Source organism: Aristolochia californica, unplaced genomic scaffold, assembly GCF_029961685.1.
Source record: "Aristolochia californica isolate CCGP_79_NKW_82.1479 unplaced genomic scaffold, dmAriCali1.0.hap1 SCAF_1, whole genome shotgun sequence".
Taxonomy (NCBI): domain Eukaryota; kingdom Viridiplantae; phylum Streptophyta; class Magnoliopsida; order Piperales; family Aristolochiaceae; genus Aristolochia; species Aristolochia californica.
This window is the reverse complement of record NW_027181770.1, coordinates 1,932,290-1,957,180: the sequence shown is the minus strand read 5'-3', so window position 1 is coordinate 1,957,180 and position 24,891 is coordinate 1,932,290. Positions and strand designations below refer to the sequence as shown.

The 24,891-nt window shown below is 39.2% G+C and overlaps 3 protein-coding genes across 8 annotated transcripts; all 3 read left to right on the top strand.

Moving 5' to 3' along the window:
- Positions 1 to 6,969: 6,969 nt before the first annotated feature.
- LOC137955519 (E3 ubiquitin-protein ligase DA2L-like) lies at positions 6,970 to 12,606 on the top strand. Of its 2 annotated transcripts, none has more exons than XM_068802507.1 (9): positions 6,970 to 7,943; positions 8,442 to 8,493; positions 8,601 to 8,646; positions 8,772 to 8,853; positions 8,951 to 9,110; positions 9,210 to 9,312; positions 11,037 to 11,103; positions 11,615 to 12,224; positions 12,343 to 12,606. In XM_068802507.1, the coding sequence occupies exons 1-8, from the start codon at positions 7,752 to 7,754 to the stop codon at positions 12,209 to 12,211; spliced, it is 1,299 nt and encodes a 432-aa protein (XP_068658608.1). In that variant the 5' UTR covers positions 6,970 to 7,751; the 3' UTR covers positions 12,212 to 12,224; positions 12,343 to 12,606. The 2 variants fall into 2 exon arrangements, with proteins under 2 accessions (XP_068658608.1, XP_068658600.1); XM_068802499.1 differs by having other exon boundaries at positions 12,338 to 12,606.
- Positions 12,607 to 13,954: 1,348 nt separating this feature from the next.
- On the top strand, positions 13,955 to 17,452 carry LOC137935659 (interactor of constitutive active ROPs 4-like). 5 transcript variants are annotated; one of them, XM_068780288.1, is made up of 6 exons: positions 13,955 to 14,551; positions 14,786 to 14,864; positions 15,270 to 15,411; positions 15,636 to 15,707; positions 15,935 to 16,091; positions 16,174 to 17,452. In XM_068780288.1, the coding sequence occupies exons 4-6, from the start codon at positions 15,694 to 15,696 to the stop codon at positions 17,197 to 17,199; spliced, it is 1,197 nt and encodes a 398-aa protein (XP_068636389.1). In that variant the 5' UTR covers positions 13,955 to 14,551; positions 14,786 to 14,864; positions 15,270 to 15,411; positions 15,636 to 15,693; the 3' UTR covers positions 17,200 to 17,452. The 5 variants fall into 5 exon arrangements, with proteins under 5 accessions (XP_068636389.1, XP_068636326.1, XP_068636334.1 ...); XM_068780225.1 differs by having other exon boundaries at positions 13,956 to 14,551; positions 15,602 to 15,707; XM_068780455.1 differs by having other exon boundaries at positions 13,960 to 14,551; positions 15,602 to 15,707; positions 16,177 to 17,452.
- Positions 17,453 to 18,072: 620 nt separating this feature from the next.
- Positions 18,073 to 20,684, top strand: LOC137955510 (uncharacterized). Its single transcript, XM_068802487.1, has 5 exons — positions 18,073 to 18,341; positions 18,974 to 19,114; positions 19,212 to 19,451; positions 19,870 to 19,929; positions 20,350 to 20,684. The coding sequence occupies exons 1-5, from the start codon at positions 18,231 to 18,233 to the stop codon at positions 20,452 to 20,454; spliced, it is 657 nt and encodes a 218-aa protein (XP_068658588.1). The 5' UTR covers positions 18,073 to 18,230; the 3' UTR covers positions 20,455 to 20,684.
- The last annotated feature ends 4,207 nt before the right edge of the window (positions 20,685 to 24,891 follow it).

The window sequence follows — 24,891 nt, the reverse complement described above, 5'->3', positions numbered from 1 at the left end:
ATGTCCCAAATATAAACTAGAGGTGCGTCAGAATTGCTCTTTATCAGAAAGAGTCGGTTTTGACGCCTTGCCGACGCCCTCAGTATCCTTATTTTTTTAATGTATAATACTATATATATTACGTCCGATCTCGTTGTGGCCTCATATCGGGCGTTTTCACTTTTTTTTTCTTGCACATACGACAGAACGCTGGTTGTTTAAAAGAAACCGTTGTAGATTAAAGTAACATCGTTTTGCCGGTATTCACCAAGCTAAGAGCCCTCCTAATAGGTAAAAATTACCATTTTGCTGACGTGTTCTTGGAGTCCGGAGGAGATGCTGCTAGACCTCGTTACAGTTTTAAAGTAGGGGCAATTTTGTCATTTACTTGAAGCAGCCGTCTACCTGTCTCGCGTCTCGACATCGAGTGGATTGCTAGTGAGAGGCAAAAAAGAAGTTGGGTCACTTTGAGAAAAGAAGTTAGATTAATGTAGGCATTGACTTTTTCTTCACGACTGTTTAATATTCGATTAACGCCAGTCAGATTCAACTCGAAACCAGGTTTTCCGACTCAAAAATCGGAACCGACTTGGGGTTCTTCAAAACTCGGGTCAGGTAGGATAAGCCTGGCTCCACCCGATTGCTGACCTGTCCTCTTTAAAATTTAAGTTGCCCCAGCCAAAGTCTTCGATAGGTCCATCGAGTCGTATAAATTGGATCAAACCGGTCATCAAATGAATTCAATTGAATTCCCTCTCTTTCTCAATTTTATATAATCAAGATTAAGAAGAAAGTTAAAATTGGAAACGTGGTAACCACTCCTTCACTCTCTTTGGACAATTACAAGGAAAGAGGTCTTGCTATACCATAGGGAAAATCGGGTGTGGATTGGGGTGGAGCAAGGAGGAGGTTAGTGGTTATTGTAATAAAATATTTTTATTAAAAAGAGCATCTCAAACAATTCACAAGATAAATTTATTTTTGCCTGTAATAAACATTGATATTATAAGAGTTGATTGGAATCTTCTAGAACTAGTTATTAGGACGCTCACTGTAGTTATTATCTAATTTTTTATTTTAATTCATTTTATTGTTTTACTTATTTTCACATTGAACAAAGGCATAAAGTATTATAATAAACATGTTAACTTTAAGATCCCATGATAGGTACTCGACCAAGAGAGAAAGAGAGGAGAAAAAAAAAAGGAAGAAAAAAAAAGATGGCTAATGAGGTTAAGAGAAAGAGAGAGGGTTTGAGATAAAAGTGTAAGTACGAATTTGAGAGAGAATATGGAAGATTTAACGATTTACCCCTTTATTTTAGTCTTTATTATAGTTTATGAGGGAATGTTACAATGATTACATTGTTTGTAAGGTTGCAAGTTCTAAAAAGAAAAGGAGTAGACATACATCATTTTCTCTATTTACACCCATATGGCATCCTTACGAAAAGAATACCAATTTACACCATTTGCCATCTCTTTGACGTGGAAAAAGTATTTACCTTAATGCCCCTTTAAGAACCTGATTGATAGACCAAATTCGTCCTGCATCGTCAACATTCATAGATCTTTTCCATAGCCATCACCCGTGAAACAGTTCGTGTAGACCCCAAACTCACAGTGATTTCCATGTCGATGATTCTGTTGGAATATGTTGGTGTTCTGTGTTAAGACTTGGCTTTACGCACCTTAATCGACTAGTCATTTCGGATTGTATTGGTTAGGTGTTTACATGGTATCAGAATAGGTTTCACATGTCCCACCTTCGAATCCCCGCTCGTTCGCATACTTGGCGCGGGGACTTTGTATTTGTATTTGTATTTGGAATTTGTCCTGGGTTTAACCCGGGGGTTTGGTTTACGAGGGAGTGTTAGAATATGTTGGTGGTCTGTATTAAGACTTGGCTTTACGTACCTTAATCGACTAGTCTTTTCGAGTTGTATTGGTTAGGTGCTTGCAGATTCTTGGAAGGGTTCCAAAGCTTTATCATCAAACTGAGGTTACTTGCGATGCCAATTCACCACATTTGACTCTACTGACTCTTTATTGAATTATCTTTTGACACTTGATATTCGACCAAGAAAGATCTCTAAAGTAAAAGAATCTCTACTCTTAGTAGGAAAGATTTTAAATTTTAGACATTCGGAGCGACACTGCTTGATTCTCGAGCACAAAAATTATAAGCTAAACTTGCAAGTATTAGCTAAGAAGTCTGAAATGGAGGCTATTGAATGAGATTACCAAAGTGTCGCTAAAAAAAATTCAAGTAACTTTGAACTCCTTGTTTTTCACAACTTCCCCAAAAGATTAGTGTGATATCCTGTAGAAGGGATGGAGTAGGTTTGAAGAGCGTGATCGATGCTCTGAATGTTAGAGAAGATGTGGGTTGAATAGTCAAAGGGACATAAAGAGAATTTCAGATTTTTTTTATTTATGGGGTTGACGTGTGGAACACTCAAAAATTAAACCCCCCTTTTTCATATATCACCCCCTCTTCTCGAGACTTTTGAAGAACGTTGCTATTTGACAGAGAAACGAAAAATTAGAAGCTTTGAGAGGGTGAAGCTCTTTGAACGACTGATTTCACGGTGAAACAAAATTTTTGGTGCTTCGAGAGAGAAGCATTTTGAAACACCGATACAGAGAGAAGAAACCTTTTTTCGCCGCGACGTTGCTACCGCAATAGAGATTTTTTCTTACCGTCGCGTGTTGCTCTGACGCTGTTGATTCTCTTCAATTGGGCGTCTCCAACCTCAGCATAGAGAGAGAGACCATAGAAGAGAAAGAGCGTTGTATCCTCAGTGTAGAGGGAGAGAGCAGATGAGAGAAAGAAGGAACGCCTCGGTAGAGGCTGTATTTGTTTTGTTCTGTTACTGACCGGTGCTGTTTGTTTCTGTCTTCATTTCTGACTGGTGCTGTTTGGGCGTCGGCGAGTCTCGAAATCTTCACACAGGTTACATTGTTTCCTTAAAAATCTATATTTTTCGTTATTTGCAGTGGTAGATTGATTTATGGATTGTAAGTTGAGAATATTGTAACTGTGAACATATTTTATTTATAAATAAATATCTGTAGCAGCTGTGGACGTAGCCCAATTTGGGTGAAGTGTACTGTTGTTATTGCTCCCTAGGTAATCTAACTGGTATAATCCTAACAAGTGGTATCAGAGCGAGATTATACAGAAAGTCAGATTTGAGTAGGAGCAATGGCCGCAAATGAAGGGAAGGTAAAGATTGAAAAGTTCGATGGGTCGGATAGGTACTCGGCCAAGAGAGCGAGAGAGGAAAAAAAAAAGGAAGAAAATAAAAGATGGCTAATGAGGTTAAGATAAAGAGAGAGGGTTTGGGATAAAAGTGTAAGTACGAATTTGAGAGAGAATATGGAAGATTTAATGATTTATCCCTTTATTTTAGTCTTTATTATAGTTTATGAGGGAATGTTACAATGATTACATTGTTTTTAAGGTTGCAAGTTATAAAAAGAAAAAGAGTAGACATACATCATTTTCTCTATTTCCACCCATATGTCATCCTTACAAAAAGAATACCAATTTACACCATTTGCCATCTCTTTGATGTGGAAAAAGTATTTACCTTAATGTCCCTTTAAGAACCCGATTGATAGACTGGATCCATCCTGCATCGTCGACATTCATAGATCTTTTCCATAGCCGTCACTCGTGAAACAGTTTGTGTAGACCCCAAACTCACAGTGATTTCCATGTCGATGATTCTGTTGGAATATGCTGGTGATCTGTGTTAAAACTTGGTTTTACGCACCTTAATCGAATAGTATTTTCGGGTTATATTGGTTAGGTGCTTACATGGTATCAGAGCAGGTTTCACACGTCCTGCCTTCGAATCCCCGCGCGTTTGCATGTTTGGCGCGGGGACTTTGTATTTGGAATTTGTTTTAGGTTTAACTCGGGGGTTTGGTTTGCGAGGGAGTGTTAGAATATGTTGGTGGTCTGTGTTAAGACTTGGCTTTACGCACCTTAATCGACTAGTCTTTTCGAGTTGTATTGGTTAGGTGTTTGCAGATTCTTGGATGGGTTCCAAAGCTTTATCATCAAACTGAGGTTACTTGCAATACCAATTCACCACATTTGACTCTACTGACTATTTATTGAATTATCTTTTGACACTTGATATTCGGTAGAGAAAGAGCTCCAAAGTAAAAAAATCTCTACTCTTAGTAGGAAAGATTTAAAATCTTAGACATTCAGAGCAACAGTGCTTGATTCTCGAGCACAAAAATGCTAAGCTAAACTTGCAAGTATTGGCTAAAAAGTTTGAAATGGAGGCTATTGAATGGGATTACCAAAGTGCTGCTCAACAAAATTCAGGTAACTTGGAACTCCTTGTTTTTCACAACTTTCCCAAAAGATTAGTGTGATATCCTGTAGAAGGGATGAAGTAGGTTTGAAGAGCGTGATCGATGCTCTGAATGTTAGAGAAGATGTGGGTTAAATAGTCAAAGGGACATAAATGGAATTTTAAATTTCTTTTATTTATGGGGTTGACGTCTAGAACACTCAAGAATTAAAACCCCCCTTTTTCATATATCACCCCCTCTTCCAGAGACTTTTGAAGAACGTTGCGATTTGACAGAGAAACGAAAAATCAGAAGCTTCGAGAGGGTGAAGCTCTTTGAACGACTGATTTCACAGTGAAACAAATTTTTTGGTGCTTCGAGAGAGAAATATTTTGAAACACCGATACAGAGAGAATAAACCTTTTTTCACCGTGATATTGCTGCCGCAACAGAGATATTTTCTTACCATCACATGTTGCTCCAACGCTGCTGATTCTCTTTAGTTGGGCGTCTCCAACCTCAGCATAGAGAGAGAGACCAGAGAAGAGAAAGAGCGTTGTATTCTCAGTGTAGAGGGAGAGAGCAGAGGAGAGAAAGAAGGAACGCCTCGGTAGAGGCTGTATTTGTGTTGCTCTGTTACTGACCAGTGCTGTTTGGGCGTCGGTGAGTCTCAGAATCTTCACACAGGTTATACTGTTTATTTACAAATCTATATTTTTTGTTATCTGCAGTGGTAGATTGATTTATGGATTGTAAATTGAGAATGTTGTAACTGTGAATATATTTTATTTATAAAGAAATATCTGCAACAGTTATGGATGTAGCCCAATTTGGGTGAACCACGTTTGTTAGAATTATGGTTTCAAATAGTTAATTTATAAAATAAATTACCATGATATTAGAGGCGTGGGGCCCACTTCTAGATGTTGTCATTGGATGTTCAGTACAGGGAATAATGGCCAGCACATCCCCCTGTAGAGGTAGATTAAATGGGTACATTGACTTAGTGGACACATCCCTTGGGACTAAGGAGATATGTCTCTTTTGAGGGAATGTATCCCTCCTGAGAGGATGTATCTCTTCTAAGAGGATGTGTCCTTATGAAAAGTCATTAGTGCACCCTTTGAAATTCTATATAAACCTCCATGGTCTTACAAGTGAGGCTAAGGCTATATGCACACCCAGTCTGGCTGAACGGGAGCAAACTTATCACTTGTAAACGAAGTATAAAAGATTATCTTGTGCACTTCAAGTTCTGTTTATATTCTTCAAGATGAAAGGTACGCTCTCTTTATTGTTCTTATTTCAATTCTATAATATATGTATGGTTTTTATGATAATGGAATTATGGAGGATTTAATATCTATTTTCTATGATGTTTATATTATTATTAGACATCAAGTCTAACAACGTTAAAATCTATGTATTGTTATTATTGCTCCTAGGTAATCTGACTGGTATAATACTAACACTGAAAAAACGAGAGAAAAGAGAAAGGAAATTTTTTTCAAGATGAAGCATCTAGAAATGAAGGAGTTCAGGGATGAAGTAGAGAGATTTGTTCCGGAATTTCGTCAGCTAGTAAAGTATAAGGTCGGTGCTCAAGCCCTAACTCCCGGAAGGCAAAATAGTTCGCACGTTTCATTCTATCCGAGACGTATTGGATAATAGAATTCTGATACAACACGAAAATAATCACATAATACATTTTCAACGGTCCAGTTTTCCTCTTTCTAAAAGCAGACGCGTGTACCTCTGCAACTTAGAAAAGAAGAACAAGAAGAAAAGTCTCTGGGTGTACACCGGAAGCCCGGAACCAGCCGTGCTTTGATCATCTTTCTTCGATCAAACTCCTAAATCCCATTTACAATTTTTGATTTTTTGTTTGAAAAGGTTGAGAAAACGAAGCAGGCTCCAGCAGCAATAAACCAGCCACGTGGCGATGCAGCGGTAGTCGGCGTGCAGCCAAAAGCTCCACCGGCACGGCGGTGAACGCAACAATGATAAGCGGACCCACCCCGTGTCAGGTTGCTTATGCGTGGAGGTCAGCTGCAGAGATCACCTTCGGCTACGGTGCATCCGACGGCCGCGAGTCGCTGGAAAGGCGGCGACTACCGCTTGGCTTGATTAAATTCTGACTTGTTTTTACTGCCACCGCTCCCTCTCTTCACCGCATGACATTATTGTCACCCCCATTTACCCAACATCTGCCTTCAAATTCCTGTCTCCGTTCTTTCGAATGCCCTCCCAACTTCACAATTTTACAGGAAAAACGCGTCGGCCATCGGCAGTATTCGACGCTTGATTAGCTCGCTTAGTCCCGGGGGATATAAAAATTTAAGAGGAAAATCGACGTCATGCATTGATTATTCGTTCGTAGTAGAGTGGTTGATCTCGCCATGTAAGAATCTTTGTCGATTCTCTGTTGAACAACCAGTTATTTGCAGTCTCTCTATATGTAAGATGTGGAATCTTCAAAGCAATCCGATCCATCTAAACTTTAAAGGAGTTGCGGGCCCAGATGGAGGACTCGGATTAGGGGTAATGTTTGTAATAAGAGGTAAGTTCAGACCCGATTCATCCGCATGTAACCGAGCAGCTAAGCCAGTACCTTGCTCCTGCTGTACTGCCCCTGCTTTCGTCTCTTTTCCATCCTCAAGTCACTCTTTTTCCCTTCTCTTTTTCTAGAGTCCTCCAATTCTCTTTGCCAGAAGCAAATCGATCTTGGCAGAGGCGGGGGAGAAGCAGCGAAACAATTGGAACAAAAAAGGAAAAGAAAACCCTAGAAGTTCGTCTCCGGCTCAATAAAGTTCTGTTCTCGCTTCTGTTATTGTCGGAGAGACTCCTTTCAACTCCTGTCATTTCCATTTTTTTTTGTCTTGTACTCTGAATCATACGGTTAGTCCTGAAGGTACGGTCTTTGAGAGCTCCCCTGGAGATCGCTGAAGTAATCGCAATTTTCTTTTCTGGTCTTTGAATTCCTCAAGAGAGCGGCTTGTTTGTCGTATCTGTTTCTCAACAATTTTCGTCCCCATACGAGTTATGATAAGATGTTGAATTTTTGAAATTGAATCTCTTTGAGAGAATGAAGTTTGAGTTGGCTGTGCATCGATTTTTCTCTTCTTAATGTGATTTGCAGTTTCCTGTGGTTTTGTCAATGGAAGCGTGGGTGTTTGTATTTGATGGTGTGGAGGAACGTTCTCTCTTGATGCGTGAGGGATATTAGGTTTTCTTTCAAATGCCTTCAGGTGGAAATTGGTTTGAGTTGCATTTGCTGATTCGGTGGAGGCGTTTCTGCAATCTTTGGGTTTAGGCTGAAGTGTGTTAAAGCATCTGAAGGAAAGAAGCTAATACTTGGGATTCTCTTTACTATTTTCGTCCACGGTCCAATAGGAAGAAGTATGCTATTGATTAATATTGAGAATTAAGAGTAGGATAGACGAAGGGTTGAATAATATGGGCAATAAGTTGGGCCGGAGGCGGCAGGTGGTGGACGAGAAGTATACTCGGCCTCAGGGTTTGTATCAACACAAGGATGTGGATCATAAGAAGCTTAGGAAGCTCATTCTGGAGTCTAAGTTGGCACCTTGTTATCCTGGAGGAGAGGATTGCACGGTCGACCTGGAGGAATGCCCAATCTGTTTCCTGGTTGGTGATTCTGTTCTCGTCCGTATCATTTTATTTTGTTTCTTACTTTGTTGTTTGAACTAAAAAATTGTGTTAGAATAAGTTTTATTTATTTCAATTAGATGCTTCGTATTATGATGTTGATGTTGGAGGTCTTTTTAGAGGCTATAGGCCAATTTTACGGGTATAGGGCCATTGGTTGACTTATAATGTTGTATGATGCGAAAATATGAATAAATTTACAAAATGAACTGTGAAATGAACAAAATTTTGTCCGTTTACCATGATGATAGAATTAAAACTGTTGGAGGTCTTGTTAATTGAACTGGTGATACCAAGGAGGTGCAATCATGTCATGGTGTAGTGTGTTTGATTAGGTAGAAGATATATGCTATTGCATTCCACTAAGTTAGGTTCAGAAGTTTCTTGCATGTATAATTGAAGTTTCACAGAACTTCTGAATTTTATACTTTAGTAGTGACTGTCTGGTCTGTTAACACAACTTTTTTTTCTTTGTAGTGTTACCCTAGTCTCAATCGCTCAAGATGTTGTATGAAAGGCATATGTACAGGTACTCTTCTTTGCCATATATACCCATAATTTATCAGAAATCTGTTTCTAACTTAAAATTTTCTAATATTAATCAAAATAAAAGGGTTCTAATTGGTATTTTTCCAGAGTGTTTCTTGCAAATGAAACCTCCACATTCTACTCGTCCTACGCAGTATCCTTTATCATTAGATTGAGTTCATTCTTGTGTCTGATAAATACCTTTTTGCTGGATCTTATGCTTTAATCTGCCTAGCTATTTGTTTTTATATTTTTTCATTGGATTACTTAACTTGTAAGATGTCCCTTTTGCAAAACCTCTAACTATGCTGTGGAATATCGTGGGGTGAGGACGAAAGAGGAAAAGGGAATGGAGCAAGTTGTAAGATTTCTTTGCTGCAGCGCTGTCGATTTGCTTCAAAAAGTTTGTTGTGCCAATGTAATGTAATTGAGTTTGCTTTCATTTGTCAATGTTCCAGGAAGAGCAAAAGGTCATAGAAGCACAAATAAGAATGAGGTGTCAAGAGATTCAAGATGACAATGAAAGAACGCTTAAACGTGAAGAGACTGGTTCTTTGAGCATGAGAATGACCCATGGAGAAGTTGAATATAGGGATATATCTAGTAACTCCGTTGCAGGTTTGTGCCTTATATCTTGTTTCCTTTGCTTCAGTTTGCTGACTATTTTTCAGTCAAACGATTTTTTCACAGTATCTGGTGCTTTTATGACCTCAACAGCCCAATCTGTTACTGTCTCTGGACAAGCTGATGACGTTTCCTCTTCTCAATATTCGTGCACAGTGCCTTCAATTAGATATCCTTCAAATTTGAGGCCGAACAGGTTTGTATATTATGATATTAGAATGCTGTTTGTCTCATCTGCTTTAAGACTTCTTTAGTTCTCTTATTTCTCTTCTTGTCAATTGTGTTCATTAATATTATTAAAAAAATTATGTTGGTTAAATCGTGAAATTTGCTATTTACCAGCACCCTTGAATTAGAGGGCTTGATACTGGTGCTTACCCCTGCAAAACTCTGAAGCTTCTTCAGTATTCTTATTAAAATAAATAAATAAATAAAATAATATTAAATAAAAAGAAGGGGATTGGAAGAAAGTTGTTGCAGATCTTAAATAGTTGAAGACTGACATTCTGTGTATGGGTCTGGATGGACATGGAAGATTTTGGAGTCTTTCAAAGAGTACGAGCTTAAGCTAGTTGACTATACTGAAAATAATTTGTGAACAGTTGCTCAATAATGTGAAGTTGAATTTATTCGTGTATGCCACACAAATAAATAATTTGCATAAATTCATGAAATCGAGTTATGATACATAAGTTTCATTTTTATCAAAAAACATCAACTTGTTATTTTTATTTAATATATGATTTTTATTCTTATTTTAGATTGTTCAGAATTGATCAAGGTTTGTGATGGTCCTCTTTCTTTCCGGAAGGAATGGTTAGGGACCTAATAGAGCTCATCTTGATACAGGATAACTTGGGTGAATGTTTAGCACTTCAGGACTTGCCACCCTAGTAGCTTTACTTTGACTATACTTTCTCTTCTATGAACATTGATTTTCCAATCAATTAACAGTTGTGTTGTTTGGGAAGCTAGTGCTGAATGCAGCAATGCCTTTCTATTGGATGCAATAACAATATTCTTTCTTTTGTTATAAAAAAAAAAAAAACCCATTTACTCTTTTTAAGGAATAATCCCACATGGATTAATGAGTACAAAGATTTTGAGTTTATTAGTTGGGAAAGAGGCTTCCTAAGGTGGCTAGTCATTTTGGGATATAGGCCTTGGACCCAATTTAACAACTCTCAAGATTGTTTTTCAATCCAATGGGGTATAACTGATTTTGGAAACTAGTACGAAAGTTGAAATACTTAGCTGTTCTTTTTAATGGTTATCTTTGCCTTGAACTCAATGACCACATGTTACTGATCTTTCTTTCTCATGGCACTTGGAATGGAGGCATGTTCTTTATTCAGCAGGTAGTCTATCTGATCTTCCAGCCAAATGAGCCACCCAAGAGCATCTTGTTCTTAGGAACTCCCTCCCATTGTAATCCGGGGAAACTTTCCCCCTTGTATCTTGTGTACTATTGCTGAGACATGCACTGTCTGAAAAAGTCTAAAAATTACAATTACAACTGTTGCAGTCTATTTCTGTTAATTAACCTAAAAGTATGATATGAAAAAGGTTGGAAATGCTCCTGATAAACATCTGTCAATTGTCATGTCAATCACTTGTTATGAGAGATGTTTCTAGCATGTCTTTGCATAATATGGTTCTATTTTTGGCTCATGTTTATGAGATTTATGTTCTGCAAAATCTGCACAGATAGAAGACTTGAGTTTACGACTCTGACACTTTTGATGTGTCAAGGTCCACTGACCCCAAAACAGGGATCCTTAGATAACTCCTGTTTTTGTACCTGAGTTGTCACAAACATTTTTATTTTTATTTTTTAATTTTTTTTAATAATGTTGAAATGCTTATGGCTGATTCTGAACTTGAGAAATGAATGCTTTATACTATGGTTATGAAATGCAGGGAAGATGACTTCGACTTGGATCTTGATGACATAATGGTGATGGAGGCCATCTGGCTTTCTATACAGGTGATAATATTATGTGCTTAAATTCATTTATTAGATTAAATGGAAGGGAAAATGACAGAATTAGAGAAAGCATAACATTAGATGCTAAGTTTCAAGGAAAATTATGTAGCTTTTTGTTGTATGGAGACACAGAATGGTTATCGCTTATGTCATTCTTCTTTAGTTTACAGTTGCATGCAAATGCAGCAGCATGGCTTGGTCCATTCTTGACCAAAAATTAATGGAACACAAATAAGAGAAATATAAAATTCTGATATTGGATGTCCTCTTTAATGTGCTATGTTAAGAATATATACAAGTGTTGTGTTGTTGATGCCTAGGGTGGTGGGAAAATTTGGTTTAGCATTTACTAGCTCATGGAGCCATGTAGAACTTTATCAGTTCTGTCATTGTTAATTTTAACTTCTTACTTTCAGGTCTTTTGTCCTTCTTTTATGTTGATCTTGCTAACTGATTAGTTAATTTGCTTGATTCTGCTTCTTGCTTAAAATAATTATTTCTTTTCTAAAAGGAGTATGGCACCGACAGAGCTGCAATGCACAGAGCCGCAATGCAAGGGAGTACATTTTCATCAAGACGTCCTATGTCAGAAGCTACCGATCTCATTCGAGCCATTACCCCTGGTGAACCATCTCCCTCGGGTGGGCTTGCTTGTGCTATTGCTTCACTTGCCGAGCGTCAGCAAATGGATGGGGATCCTTCTACTAGTGTGTCCTCCTATGACATATCTGCCCCAGTTGGCAGTATGCCTCTTGGACATGAAAGAGTGGGGGTCAGTTATCATACACAGAACTGGATCCAGGTATCACCTGATAGTGGGAGGGCAATGGTAGGTAGAGAAGATAATGAGTGGACAATGGATCATGGTTCGGAAGTGGCCGAGGCAGGAACGAGCTATGCGAGCTCAGATGTAACACTTGAGGCAAGTGGAACTGAGGTCGGTGGAGCTGCATTACCACTTAATGATGGTGGAGAGGAACATTTTCAGCACCCCATGTCTGGACCTGTTTTGCCTGAAAGTTTTGAAGAGCAGATGATGCTGGCAATGGCAGTTTCGCTGGCTGAGGCTAGAGCAAGGCCTAGCTCACAGGGAGCGGCATGGCTTTAGTAAAGTTACAAAGGTAGAGTAACGCATTTGCAGCATATTTTCGTCGTTGGTTTTTCTGTAGTCATTTCTGTTCCTGTTGTTATTCTGATATTGCTCTCATTTTTCTGTTCTTTTTTTGGTTCATAGTATAGTGATGTAAAAAAAGAAAAAAAAAGAAAAAGTGAAAGCAGTATTTGCGAGATCGTGGGCTGGTTTTCTATGCGTGCAATTTTCAGCCGTCTAGCTTGAGGAAGCCCACTGTGGCGTCGTTAACGAGAATATGTAGACTAGCTTCAGAGCGCTCCCAGCTTTATTGAGCTCCATTGGAGGCTTTGTACGCAAACATCTTTGTAAATAGGAGTTATGTCTATTAGAAGGGTTTGAATATCTCAATCTGATAAAGGAGTTACCCTCTACATTCCACATTCAAATTTCAGGCCCGTAGTGCAAGTAATGGCAGATGAATTGACTTGACAGTAGGGTAATTATTCGGCTTATTCCCTCGTCTAAGAGATTGTCCGTGAACTTTCCAAAGCTTCACGCCATCTGAATATTCAGAGACCTCGCCGTGAACCTCGCTGTTGAATCGCGTTGAACGCGATCAGGGTTAGCTGTGGTAAATGTGATCCTGATCAACCTTGGAAGCTGGATGGTCAAATGATTAAAGAAGTCGCGCGAGGTTGTTGATAGACTTAGTTTAGTGTTGGGTATTTATTAGTACGAGTTAGCCTTGGGACTAAGTCAATTTCAATGGCTAGGTTCAAATTCGCATGGTAGAGCCAAGAAACCACTACATCTCTACAGGCAATATCCACTGTTCTTCTTAAATCTTAACTTACAGCATTTTACTGGTCGTTTGGAAGTCATAAAGTAGTTGAAATTTACGTCAATTCACCATCTCCCACTTGTCTAATTTCCACCAGATGAAGAAAATGAATAAGTCTCGACAAGCATGGAAGACTGCATAAGAGGGGCTCCATTATGGTCGCAAATCGTTGTCCTGCTTAATTGCTTCCACCTTCGGCAACCATCCTAGCGAGGCTTTTCCTTCGTCACCTCCGCGCATTATGGTCAGGAAGCGTCGACCCTTTGAAAAGCATAGCGGATTTTTCTCACTCGAAGGTCCCTCGCAGTAATGAGCGTTATCTATGGTAGCTTTTAGAGATTTAAATGAGATGTGTTGACAGGTAAATGGGTGAGTGCCCACACCAATCCGCCTTCACATGCCGTTGTCTTCAAACGCCCAACGTTCACATGTGCTGTGGCCCGAGGGTTGGCTTCCCATGCTTTCCATTCAAGGAGAGCAACAGATTACTGAAAGAGATGGGCGATCTCCAGTCTCTCCTCCTTCATTCTTCTCCGCAATTACTTCACATTTATGCAAACTAAATCATTGCTAGAATGTCTTATCAGGCACTCACGAACTGGACGTTTTCCTTTTACTTCCGGTTCTATTATTCTGGAATGAAATGTTTTGGTGGAGCAATGGTGCTTTTCTTTTCTGCTCTAAAAGGCATAAAGAGAAGAAAGGAAACACTGACCAGCAAAGGCAGGCAGTGATTCAAAGTGGGGACCAAGATATCCCCCAAAAGATTTCAGAAAGCAGGACAAACCAAAAACTCTTCTTTTGAGAGTCATTATTAACTTGGAGCTCAAGGATTAACCAGTAAACCACCAAATAGAGCTCCATTATGTCATTGCAAAGAATCCAACCATTAGAGCTTGGAGAAATCATCCGACAGATGTTCCACTGACACCCAATCTAAATCTTGACATAAAGTCTGATTTTGCTTGAGTGGATGAATTGATGATTTTGCAGTAGATTTTGAACTCTAATATAGTTCGTGGATTTGATTCGATCAGGAGATCTCATCAGTGAGATATTTAGCTCAGCGAAATCTAAATTGTGGGAGGGATAACGCAGGCAGACTGGAGGAGTATAGGATGGGAGTCTACTTTTTGTGGGAGCTGTAGAAAAGGGGTGGATGGATTCTCGAGGGAAAGATGTTTCTTCTTTAATAATTTTTCACTGTCTCTACGTGCGGATTCCAAAGGCTGCATTGCTTCCTTCGTCTCTACTTTAATTTGAAATACCGACAGAAGTCAGACCACTCTCTCTTTCACTACCGAGTACCGACTGCTCCAGGGGAAAGATTTTCCACCCTTGTTTCAAAATGCATTGCCCCTATAAATAGCTCTCCGTCACTGCAATCATCTGATTTCCTGTCTCTGTATTTTATTTTCTTCTCTTGTTCGTTGTTTCTCTAGGGTTTCTAGGATGCTTAGGCTTCGTCGATAACGGAGCTGTGACATTTTCTAATCTGGCTCAGGAAGGTTATTGTTCGGGCGAGATCTGCATCGGTGAGATTCTGGTTTTCTTTAGCTTCGTGTACTTTTTCTTTGCAATTGTGGTCTGCCAACTTCTGTTCCAGCAAGCTCGTGTCTATGAGATCCTTCGCTATTTTGGCGGGCTCGGAAAGCTGGTTGCCTGGAATGGGGCTTCTACTAGATCTCTATATAGTGCTGTGAGATCAAAGGTGATCAGGTTTTATGACTAATATTTTTGTTGCTTTTCTGCTTATTTATTAAAAGCAGAGGGATCAAGCTCGCGGCATTTTGCTTCCAATGGCGTCTGAAACCGATTTTTGAACAGGAGCCGCAGCCGGTGCTCCAGGTATTGACGATTGATCTCTTTATACGTATGGTGTTTCATTCCGAGTATTATTGTGTTAAATAATATTTTCGATTTTCTTTCAAAAGTGCTTGCTTTTGTTCTTAGTCTTTGACATCATTGTCAAATGGCAATGCTTGGATTATTTCCAGGCAGACAAAGAAAGGACAATCGCAAGGAAGGATTCCTAATAATAGTAATCACTTCGCTTCAACAGAGAAAGCACCGTAATACCTAACAAAAACATGTATCAGACGACTGCAACCTGGAAATTCTTCCTCTGTATCATTCTCACTTCTTAAAAACCGATACTTGCATTGAAATTCTTCTAAACTGAAAATGGATCAAAGAAACGGCTGAAAGTACATGAGATTTACCTATCGAGGTGCATTTTTGAGCTTGTTTCAGAGGAAACTCTCGGATCACTTCTCGTGAAATTTGCAAACGCACTCCAGCCACAGGAGCTCTGGTTCAAAAATGGCCGCAAAAATTTATTGTAGTTGTTAGTCCCTGTGGATACAAACTCGTTCCGCGCATTAACTGTCTGCAGGTGGGTGCGTGTGCTTCTTTTTTCAAATTTTTGGTTCTTTTCCGTAATTGATTAAACCATCAAATGCCTAAAATGCTGAATCAATAGAACTGCTCCTGTTATTAACCGATATGAAACGAATTCGTTTTTTAACATGTTTTCTGCTTTCTGTTTGACAATACTTAGTTTACGTCTCTGTTCGATCTCGTAGAACTGTTACTAAGTGAAATGGTTTATCCGGGCAGAGTTCTTGAGGAGATTTACTGCAAAAAGTGTTAAGAACTGCCTCAACCAGAACAGAGAATGCCAAGATCAAGGTAAAATCTTCTTTATGATCATGTCGCTAGTGCCATGCTCTCCTGTTTCGCCCATTTTCTTTTCTCTCTTTTACCTTCTGGGCGATGTTGTCGAGATCCTCTGACAAAGTACTTCGTTTGGTGCCATTTGTTCTTGACTCTGTGATCAAGAGAGAGCAAGTGTAAGACCGATGGAACTGATGAAGTAACAGTACTCAGGAATCTAAAATTTCAAATTTCTGATACAGGGGCTCGGAAATGCCACAAAGACAGTCTCCTCGGGCTCCTCTCCAGCTGAGGACCTCGAGTTCGGAGTCCGACGGTCATCATCCCGCCAACAGGGCCACCGTGGACCGAAGTCCTAAGCTCGGAGACCGCCGATCGCCTCGAGCTCCTGTAACCGAGGTGGGTTAACTTTTAAATTTCAAGATTTATGAGCCTGTTTTGGCTGTGTTATTTAAATGGTAATAGTTAGGAGAAATTTTAGCAGAAGAAGCGAGGAACTCGTATTGCGGACCTGCAGTCTCAACTGGGTCAAACACAAGAGGAGCTGAAGAAAGTGAAGGAACAATTAGCCTTGTCTGAGGCTGCCAAGAAAGAAGCTCAGCAGGAGCTTGAAAAGAGCAGGTTGCAAACCCTCACTCAAAATCCTCCTGAACCTCAAGTTTCCCGCGAAAAGACGGTCGACGCTACTGTTACGAAATCCCCCGAGGAAAACTCAAACGAAGAGAGCTCTCCAGAAACTGACGTATTTGAAGTGCCATTGCTGACGATGCCTGCTGACCCAAAACCAGAGCCAGTGCTGACGATGCCTGCTGCCACAAAGCCAGAGCCGGTGCTGACGATGCCTGCTGCCCCAAAACCAGAGTCAGTTCCAGCGAGCACGCTGGAGCAGGAAAAGAGGGAGAGTACTGATGCTACTAAGCCTTCTCAAGAAAGCTTGGCCCCGGAGAAGCCGATGACAATGCCGGAGAACGCGGAACTGTCGGAGCTGAAAGCTAAGTTAGCTGCCAAGGAGAAGGAATCGGAGAGTCTGGATTCCGAGAATGAAGATCTGAAAAGACAGGTGTCGGAAGCAGCAGCGGAGGCATCGGCTGCTCGAGCAGAGGCAGAGGAGGCGACTTTGAAACTGACGCGAATGGGAGAAGAACTTGATGAAGCAAAGGGAAAGGTGGCCCGAACCAAGGCAGATTTGGAAGTGGTGGAGGTGGCAAAAGCGGGAGTGGAGGCGGAGATGAGGAGGCTGCGAGTGCAGACGGAGCAGTGGCGGAAGGCAGCTGATGCGGCAGCGGCGGTGTTGGCTGCTGGGGTGGACATGAACGATGGTCGGAGGATGGCGGAGAGGTGCGGTTCCATGGACAAGCATCTGGGAGGTTCTGATGCAGATAAGTACGCCGGGTTGGGATCCCCGATGATGGGAGACGACATGGATGACGGCTTTGGCAGCGGTAAGAGGAAGGGAGCGGGAATTCGGATGTTCGGTGATCTATGGAAGAAGAAGGGACAGAAATAGTGGGAAGAAAAACAAAAATAGCCGCAATTTGACTCCCTTCCATGTTGGCTTTATGTTTTAGCCTCTTGTTTCTTCATTTATCTTACCGTGCTTTTCTTCTTCACTGGATCGCGTTTTGACAGGCGTCGTGATACCTCCGCGCTGACGAAGTGACAATGGATGGCCCATCTGTTTTAGAAGCAAGTTATGTAAATTATTAGTGTAATGGTTTAGAAGCGCCATGAATGATCGAAGCTCCGGTGAATTTCGTTCACATTTTCTTTGGTGAGGCCGAACAACCTTCCCCTCCGGTCGGTTCCACACTTGGCTCTTGATAAATTGTTTTCGGTTGAGAAATTTGCTGGCTAGGTAGCAACTGCAGAAAGCTGCAAAATGGTTTGCAGAAGCAGTAGCATTGACAGGAATCTCCGGGTCTCGTATCGAATATGAATATGAATATGAAATGGCTCGTTCCAAGATAGAATTTGGATGTCGAGCTCGTGAAACTCAAACTAACAACAAACTCGAGGTTCTCTGAGAAGAGATGGAATATCCTTTTATTCATTTTTGTTTTATTTTTATTCCATTTAATAAAAACAAAAATCAGGTAAATCATAAAATTGACACCCACCTTCACTTTATTCTATTGATGCAAAAGTGTCAATTGTCCCATTAGTCCCACTTTTCTTTACTTGTACTTAATTTATCAAAATTACCTAAATATAAGGAGAATATCACCTAGCTTTGTAAATTATGACATTTAAAAAAATATTTAATTAGATAAAATAAAGATATATTCATGATTCAAGACAAAAATGTGTAACATAATATTCCATTACAAAAAATATCCTTATTTTATATTATAGAGAGTGATAACGCAACCGCGAGTCTCTGGAACATTACCGCTGCTTCTTCTTGATTAAAAAGTTCATTTTCTTCTCCCACTCTTTCTTCTGCTTTCCCTCTCTAGAAACTTCTGTTTAAACCCTAAAAGTACAAACCCCTCCCGGGACTGGTTACTGGATATCTGCTTCAAAACAAGGAAAGCGGCAATGGCTGAAGATTTCTCTCTCGATCTTGAGGAGCTTCGAAACCTCCAAAGTATTGCGTCGAGGCCGAGGATTATCTCTCTTATTTCAAATGAAATCCAAAGGCTAGAAAAGGTGAGTTTATCTTCTTTTCAGTTTGGTTCATGTGTCTTTTCTATGTTTTATGAAGAGATCTTTTACCTCTGCTGGAGCAGCCGGATAAAGTTGCTTTCTGGAGTGGATTATTTTGTTTTGGTAAAGATTTCCTTTTCTTCTGTTGAACCAATCAACTGAAGTTTCTTTTTGGAGTGGATTGTTTTATTTCGATGAAAGTATAATGGATTGCATTAGGAATCTCTATCTTAGTTCGCAAACGATGCTTGTCTCGCGGGATTGCATTTTAAACTTGGTTTTAATCCGCGTGTTTTCCTATTTTTTATCAATTAATTGTATTGTTTTTGGCACTTTTGAATGTCTCCGTGTGAATTAGAAGTAGGGGAAATATATGATTTTGGTCTGTGCGCTGTGAGTTGTTCTTTAATTAGGTCGAGTAATTTGAACATTGTAAGACTTTTGGTTGGGACATTAAGTTCTTATTTTTATGCCCGTATCTGCTTCGTCCAGGCTCTTTTTCGATTGTAGGAGCTGGTTCCCTGTCTCCGTTTCTGTACTGTTTTCAACAAGCTGAGTTTTTCACCTTATTATTCAAGTGAGAAAACACGTTGATCTTAACAAGGGCTTTTTTTTGGTTTGCAATTTCTTAATAGCTGCCACAAAGTAGTGGTTCTGGCACGGCTGTCCAAACTCCTACACCGATCGCTTCAGAGCCAAAGCTGGTAAACGGCCCTGCTCTTATCTATTCTACTCTTGGTTCGTTCAGTTGGGAACAAGACAACGACAAAATAAAGGTACAATACACAGATTCTCTTCCTCCATTTTCTTAATATTGAAATTGTATCTTATGGAGCAAACAAAAAAATGATTTAATTTCCTGTTTATCTACAGATATATGTGTTCCTGGAGGGGGTAGATCAAGAAAAGGTGGAGGCTGAGTTTAAGTCAATGTCTGTTGATATAAAATTCCATGATGTTCAAGGAAAGAACTATCGGTGTGCCATACCAAAATTGAGCAAACAGATTATTCCAGAGAAATGTAGGGTGGTTGTGAAGCCTACAAAGGTTATTATTACACTGGTTAAAGCTTTGAAAGGGAATTGGCTGGATTTGCACTTCAAGGAAGACAAGGTAATTATTTAACTTGTTATGAAGACTACACCTATGTTTGTATAATACTGGAATGGAGGTAATCATTCATAGAAAAAGGAAAAAATAAATAAATCTTTGGGTGTGTGAGGTGAGAAATTCTGCTTTTAGTTAGGTTCATGCTATCACTCCACTGCGAAATGATAGTGTGTAGTCATCTCTACTTATTTATTGCACTCACATGGTCTTAACCAAATTAAAATTCATTAGCTGTGTTAGCATAGCTGTTCTGCATCCATAATTCAATTCAATAGTCTGTTTAAGTAGTCATCCCTACTTGCCTATTTCACATTGCGATGGGTCTTCATCGACTTTTTTTTTTTAAAACTTTGTTAGAATAGCTGCTAGACAGCCCCAATTTCTATTTAATAGTCGTTAAGGTGTGCACTTATTTTTCCAGCTGAAGCCGAATCTGGACAAAGATAAAGACCCAATGGCTGGAATCATGGATTTGATGAAGGTGAGTCTTTTTTATTTTTTGGGTTTTATTCTCTAATTTATACTTGCAATTACAGTATCAAGTCAGCATGTTCTGGTATCTTGCTTGGAGCGAGATGCCATAGGGCTTGGGAGTACATGCCTTGGCCTTCTTTTGAGTTAACTTGCTACGGTTTCCCTGCTTTTTCTGTTCTTTAACCCTTGCAATATTCTCTGTTGTTTAATTTGTTGGAGTTTGTGTGATAGTTAAATTAAAGCAGGATATGTGTGCTTGGGTCATGAATATATTTTGATAAAGATGATGTTTACTTGTTTCTAAATCATGACAAAAGTACTTCATTTTCTAAAAGAGAAAAATATTTATTCTTTCTCGTCTTGTTTTATTGTGATGCTTCTGCTTTACTTCTTTAGCTTTAACTTGAGGTAATATTGTATTTTGCAGAACATGTATGAGGAAGGTGATGATGACATGAAACGGACGATAGCAAAAGCCTGGACAGATGCTCGATCCGGTAAAACGGCAGACCCACTGAAGGGTTACCAGTAAACTTCTACCGGATGTGATGAGCAATGGGGAGCTGTTAATTTTACTTTTTATGCCTCTGGTTGTGTGAGCCTGTCTTTTGCGTTAATTTTAATGTTCCTTTCCTGTTTGCATCGATGTGTAGAATTTGGATAGACGAGCCAGTAGTGTATGCGTTGTAAAGGTCATTGTAACCGAGCTGTTCTGTGGATCAGCCGAACCTATGTGGACGCGAGTAAAGCTGTTCGATGGAAGATGGTAGTTGTTGATCTGCACCTGGTAATAGCTTGTAACATCATCTTTGCGAGCTCGTATTTTCTTTTAGTCTATTAATTTACGAATTAGATACATGATATTTTTGGAAGGGGAGCTGTCAAATGATATTCTAAAATGTATTGACGTAATGAGGTAAAAAGGTTTAAGAGTTACCAAAAAATGTAAAAATACATAAATGTAAATTATATGGTATTTAGTAAATTATGTTTGGCAGTGTTATTTATTTCACAAGAAATCAAGTTTTCCAGTACATCAACACCACTAAAGGAATAACACCAGGCGCATTGACAAATTCAGACATGCAATCCCGCGGATGAGAAATGTCACTCCCACTAGCCACAGGGAACAGGTGTTTTTCTCCCTCGTAAAAGAATTTGATTCATTGGACCTTTAGAGTGGGAAAAGAGGATTCTACGGCCCCAAAAACTTCGAGTAAAGCAAAATTAACCTCGAAAACGAAAATAGAGTGAGCTTCTCAAACACATTTAACCCTTTCAAAGCTCGCATTTTTATTGCGGGATCTCCACTCAGAAGGAAGACGCCAGTTGTGCGCCCAAACTAACGAGTGCCTCAAAAAGTGTTACTTTCATGAAACCCGCATTTTTCCCTCTCCAACCGCAATTCCTTTCACGCTTTTCGCATCATGGAGTCAGTATTTCCTGATAGGAGAGCACTCCGTGCACTGAACAGTTGGGAGACCCAGCTCCTGGTAATGCCAGACTTAAAAAAATGAAACATTACATAAACGTTTACTCACTGTTAACCTGAATAAATGGTAGTCAGCATACAACACCATGAAAAAGCGCAGAATTGATGCTTACAGAAGAATTTGACTACCATAATCCAGGTTGAACTTGTCATAACGATGAGCATGGAGATGAGCTGGTGGCCTTGATTCCTCAGAGCGGTCTCGATGTCCTCTGAGCAGACTGGACCAACTGCTGGCAACTCTGCAAGCAGCGTGAGACAACGTTTAGGTGGAAGGTGGAAATACTGGGAGGATAAAATTTTATACAAGCATCAACTGGAAAAAATATAAGTCTTTCCGTTGTTGGGAGGGTCTCATTCCAGTTCTGTTCCAAGGAACATAGCTGCACTTAAAAGCATTTCAGTGCTTCCAACCAAAGCACGAGGAAGAAACCAAAAAAAAAAAAAAAACCAATCTGAAAGCAGAAGGATACTCGTTTCTCAAGAAGTCGAAGCAAGGCTGCATCAAGCTCCCAAGGAAGGTTTGTTGCTGCTAATACAAAAATGAGTTCAACCGTTCGTGCCAAACAATCCATCTGCAATCTAAACAGCGTCATCAACTTTAAGAAGACAAATAAGAAAAAACACAACATACATTGTTCTCCAACTATCACATTGAAATATACAAGGATATAAGAGTGAATCAATCAGTTTGTGCCAAATAGGGATAAACAAAGATAAAACACTCGTGAAATAGAAACGAAACCTGACATAAAGCATGCAGCTACATACTTTAACTCTCTTTGTGCTGAATCAGTTTGAAATGATTTGATGAAACAATCCTGCAGAACTGGGCTGAGTTGGGTTGCTCTTTCCAATCGATCCAGCAAAAATTATTGATTTTGGAAATTGGAAGTGGCAAGAGATTTATGGAACCCAGAAAACATGGAATGAGGCAGCTCAATTGTCATTGATGTTCTTGATTGGAAAAAAAAGAACCATTTTTGGACAGTTTTTCACAAAAGGAGTTCTGTCTCACAACATCTTTGTGGCCTAAGAGAATTTCCCAATATCAATACACTAGTCAAAAAGATAAGAACGTGAGACCTTTTTTTCTAGAGGTGCATTTTTCTATTAATGTGTGACACAAGGATTGACTTGCTTAAATAGTGGCATCTAAAATCTAAACCATGGAAACTAATTGCTAAAAAGGGCTAGAATCTACTTCGATTAGATTGAAACCCTTGAAGAGTGTACAAGCCAATCCAAACTCTTTTAGAAACTACTCGTCTAATTAGAAAAGTCCTAATTAGAACAAGACACTATGAACTGAAAAGAACAGTACAAAAATGAGAAACTTGCTCACTGCGATACAAAACTTTCAAGTACAAAAAGGGACATTTTTTATGTATAACATAGTACACTTTTAGTACAGAAAGGGACAATTTTGGGAATAGAATACTAAACTTCAAATAAAAAAGACAATTCTGAGAAGGAAACTTCTACGAATAAAAATATTTAATAAGAACAGTATGACCCTAGGTAAAGCCAAATAAATCACACTCCAAATGCAATCCCATGTCTTGAACCAACAATTTTTGGGTTCAACAGTTCCAATAAATGGCTTGCGATTGCTTAACTCACTGAATGATTTACCTTCTAAAGCAGCACAATGTTTTTCCTTTCATGCAGCAGTCAGCTCTTTAGCTATTCAATACAGAGATCCTTTAATTGTTGATTATGTATCCGTACAGCATACTACACCCAATACCCTCTGTGAGACTTTGATCTCACAACCTGGTGGGGACATCAGTATGCCACCAGTCACCTCAGTTTACACTCGAAGGCATCGGGCCCTACCAGGACCCATCATGTTGTGGCTGAGTGATTCCATATTTTTGTAATTTATTTATTTTATATTTATCTTCCTGATTTTACGATATTTATCAGTTAGTGATTTCTCTCTTTTTTGAATTTTGAATTTCAGTTGCTCTTTTATTAATTGATTGTAATCGGATTAGTGAGATGGTTGATAAATTAAGAATTATTTTCTCTTATTCTTTCCTCTCTTCCCATTCTTCCTCTTCTCCCTCTCTACTCTCCTCTCCTCTTCGTCTCAATTCTTCTTCTCCTTCTCTATTTCTCTTCCTTTCTACCCCAATTTCACAGCCCAAATCATTAAATCACAGTGTCCCTCATCACAACCTTGTGCTAGATACCTCTCATGTGGCCAATGAGCCAAAGGTTCAATCCATAAGAGATCCTTAGAACTAGTCATATAATTTGCATCGAATGTCATAAGTGGTTGGTTCATCCTTGAGTGAGAGAATACTTGAAAGATGAAATGCAATTATTTGCTTTATTGAGAAGTTTAAAGTGCACCAAAATTCAACAGATCATCAGAGAAGTTTTTTTCTTAAGGTCCAACATACTACAAAAGAAATTGACTGCAAACAGGATTTCCAAGTCTGAGAAGATTAAAAAGTTTACCTATATAAGAAGCTCAGTTTTCAAACGTCGACTAGCTTCATGCTCACTACGACCTTCACCAATTGCATCAATCTCATCAAAGAAAATGGTGCATGGTGCATGGTGCCTTGCTAGCTCGAATAGTACTTTAATCAACTTCTCTGAATCAGCTGAAGGCATTCAAAAGCTATTGGATAAGTTTAACTGTCAATTAAATATATCTAAATTCTGATAGTTACTAGAGATAAGGCGTATGAATATCATATCACTAACTACCAAGTTAATTAAGCAAATAAAAAAACTAAAAACAAAGCATTAAACATAATATCCAGAAGACTCATTTAATTTATATATATATATATCCAGAAGACTCCACCTTGAGGCTATGGGGTATGAAGTTATGGATTTAGCTGTTAATATTGTTTATTGGAATCATATTCTGAGATCAGGCAATTGTTTGGCTGATTCTCTTGCAAAAAGTGTTCCCTGCCAATCCTTCATTGTAAGGGACAGGTTCCCCACCAATCTTTCATTGTAAGCAATCCCCGCCCCCAGTTTGCTTTTCAATTCTGACTTACGACTTTCAATACAAAGAAACCCCTTTCTCCAAAAAAAGAAGAAGAAGCAGAAATAGACAACAGAATAGGGATCTACCCCGCCACTTGCTGACAACAGATGAAGCTGAAATGTTGAAAAAAGTTGTCTTGCATTCTGTTGCAACAGCCTTCGCAAGCATTGTCTGCAGTCACAAATTGCAAGTTGGGTATACATTCAACAGTGGCTAGCTAAATTTATGAAGAAATCTGAGAATAGTCATGCAGAAACAATTCGTTATTTTTCCATTTTCAGTAATAGCTAGACACAATTTCTAGCCCTGAAGTATCACTGAAAACTATAATCATGTGAAAGTGGAACTGACATTTGTATTATTATGGTAGTTGTTACAGTTCAGGGGTATTTTGGTAATTATAGTAGGATATAATTGTGTCTTGATGTTCGAGTTAGCAAGATGTTAAGCAGGGAACTCCA

What these genes read in the sequence shown, in the direction of transcription:
- LOC137935659 (XM_068780288.1), top strand. An exon ending in CTCGAGCTCCTGTAACCGAG is followed by an intron (nt 16,092 to 16,173) that starts GTGGGTTAACTT and finishes GAGAAATTTTAG; the next exon opens with CAGAAGAAGCGAGGAACTCG.
- LOC137955519 (XM_068802507.1), top strand. Translation starts at nt 7,752, where the DNA reads ATGGGCAATAAGTTGGGCCGGAGGCGGCAGGTGGTGGACGAGAAGTAT. An exon ending in CATTCTACTCGTCCTACGCA is followed by an intron (nt 8,647 to 8,771) that starts GTATCCTTTATC and finishes TTAACTTGTAAG; the next exon opens with ATGTCCCTTTTGCAAAACCT. An exon ending in CCATCTGGCTTTCTATACAG is followed by an intron (nt 11,104 to 11,614) that starts GTGATAATATTA and finishes CTTTTCTAAAAG; the next exon opens with GAGTATGGCACCGACAGAGC.
- LOC137955510 (XM_068802487.1), top strand. Translation starts at nt 18,231, where the DNA reads ATGGCTGAAGATTTCTCTCTCGATCTTGAGGAGCTTCGAAACCTCCAA. An exon ending in AAGACAACGACAAAATAAAG is followed by an intron (nt 19,115 to 19,211) that starts GTACAATACACA and finishes GTTTATCTACAG; the next exon opens with ATATATGTGTTCCTGGAGGG. An exon ending in TGCACTTCAAGGAAGACAAG is followed by an intron (nt 19,452 to 19,869) that starts GTAATTATTTAA and finishes TTATTTTTCCAG; the next exon opens with CTGAAGCCGAATCTGGACAA.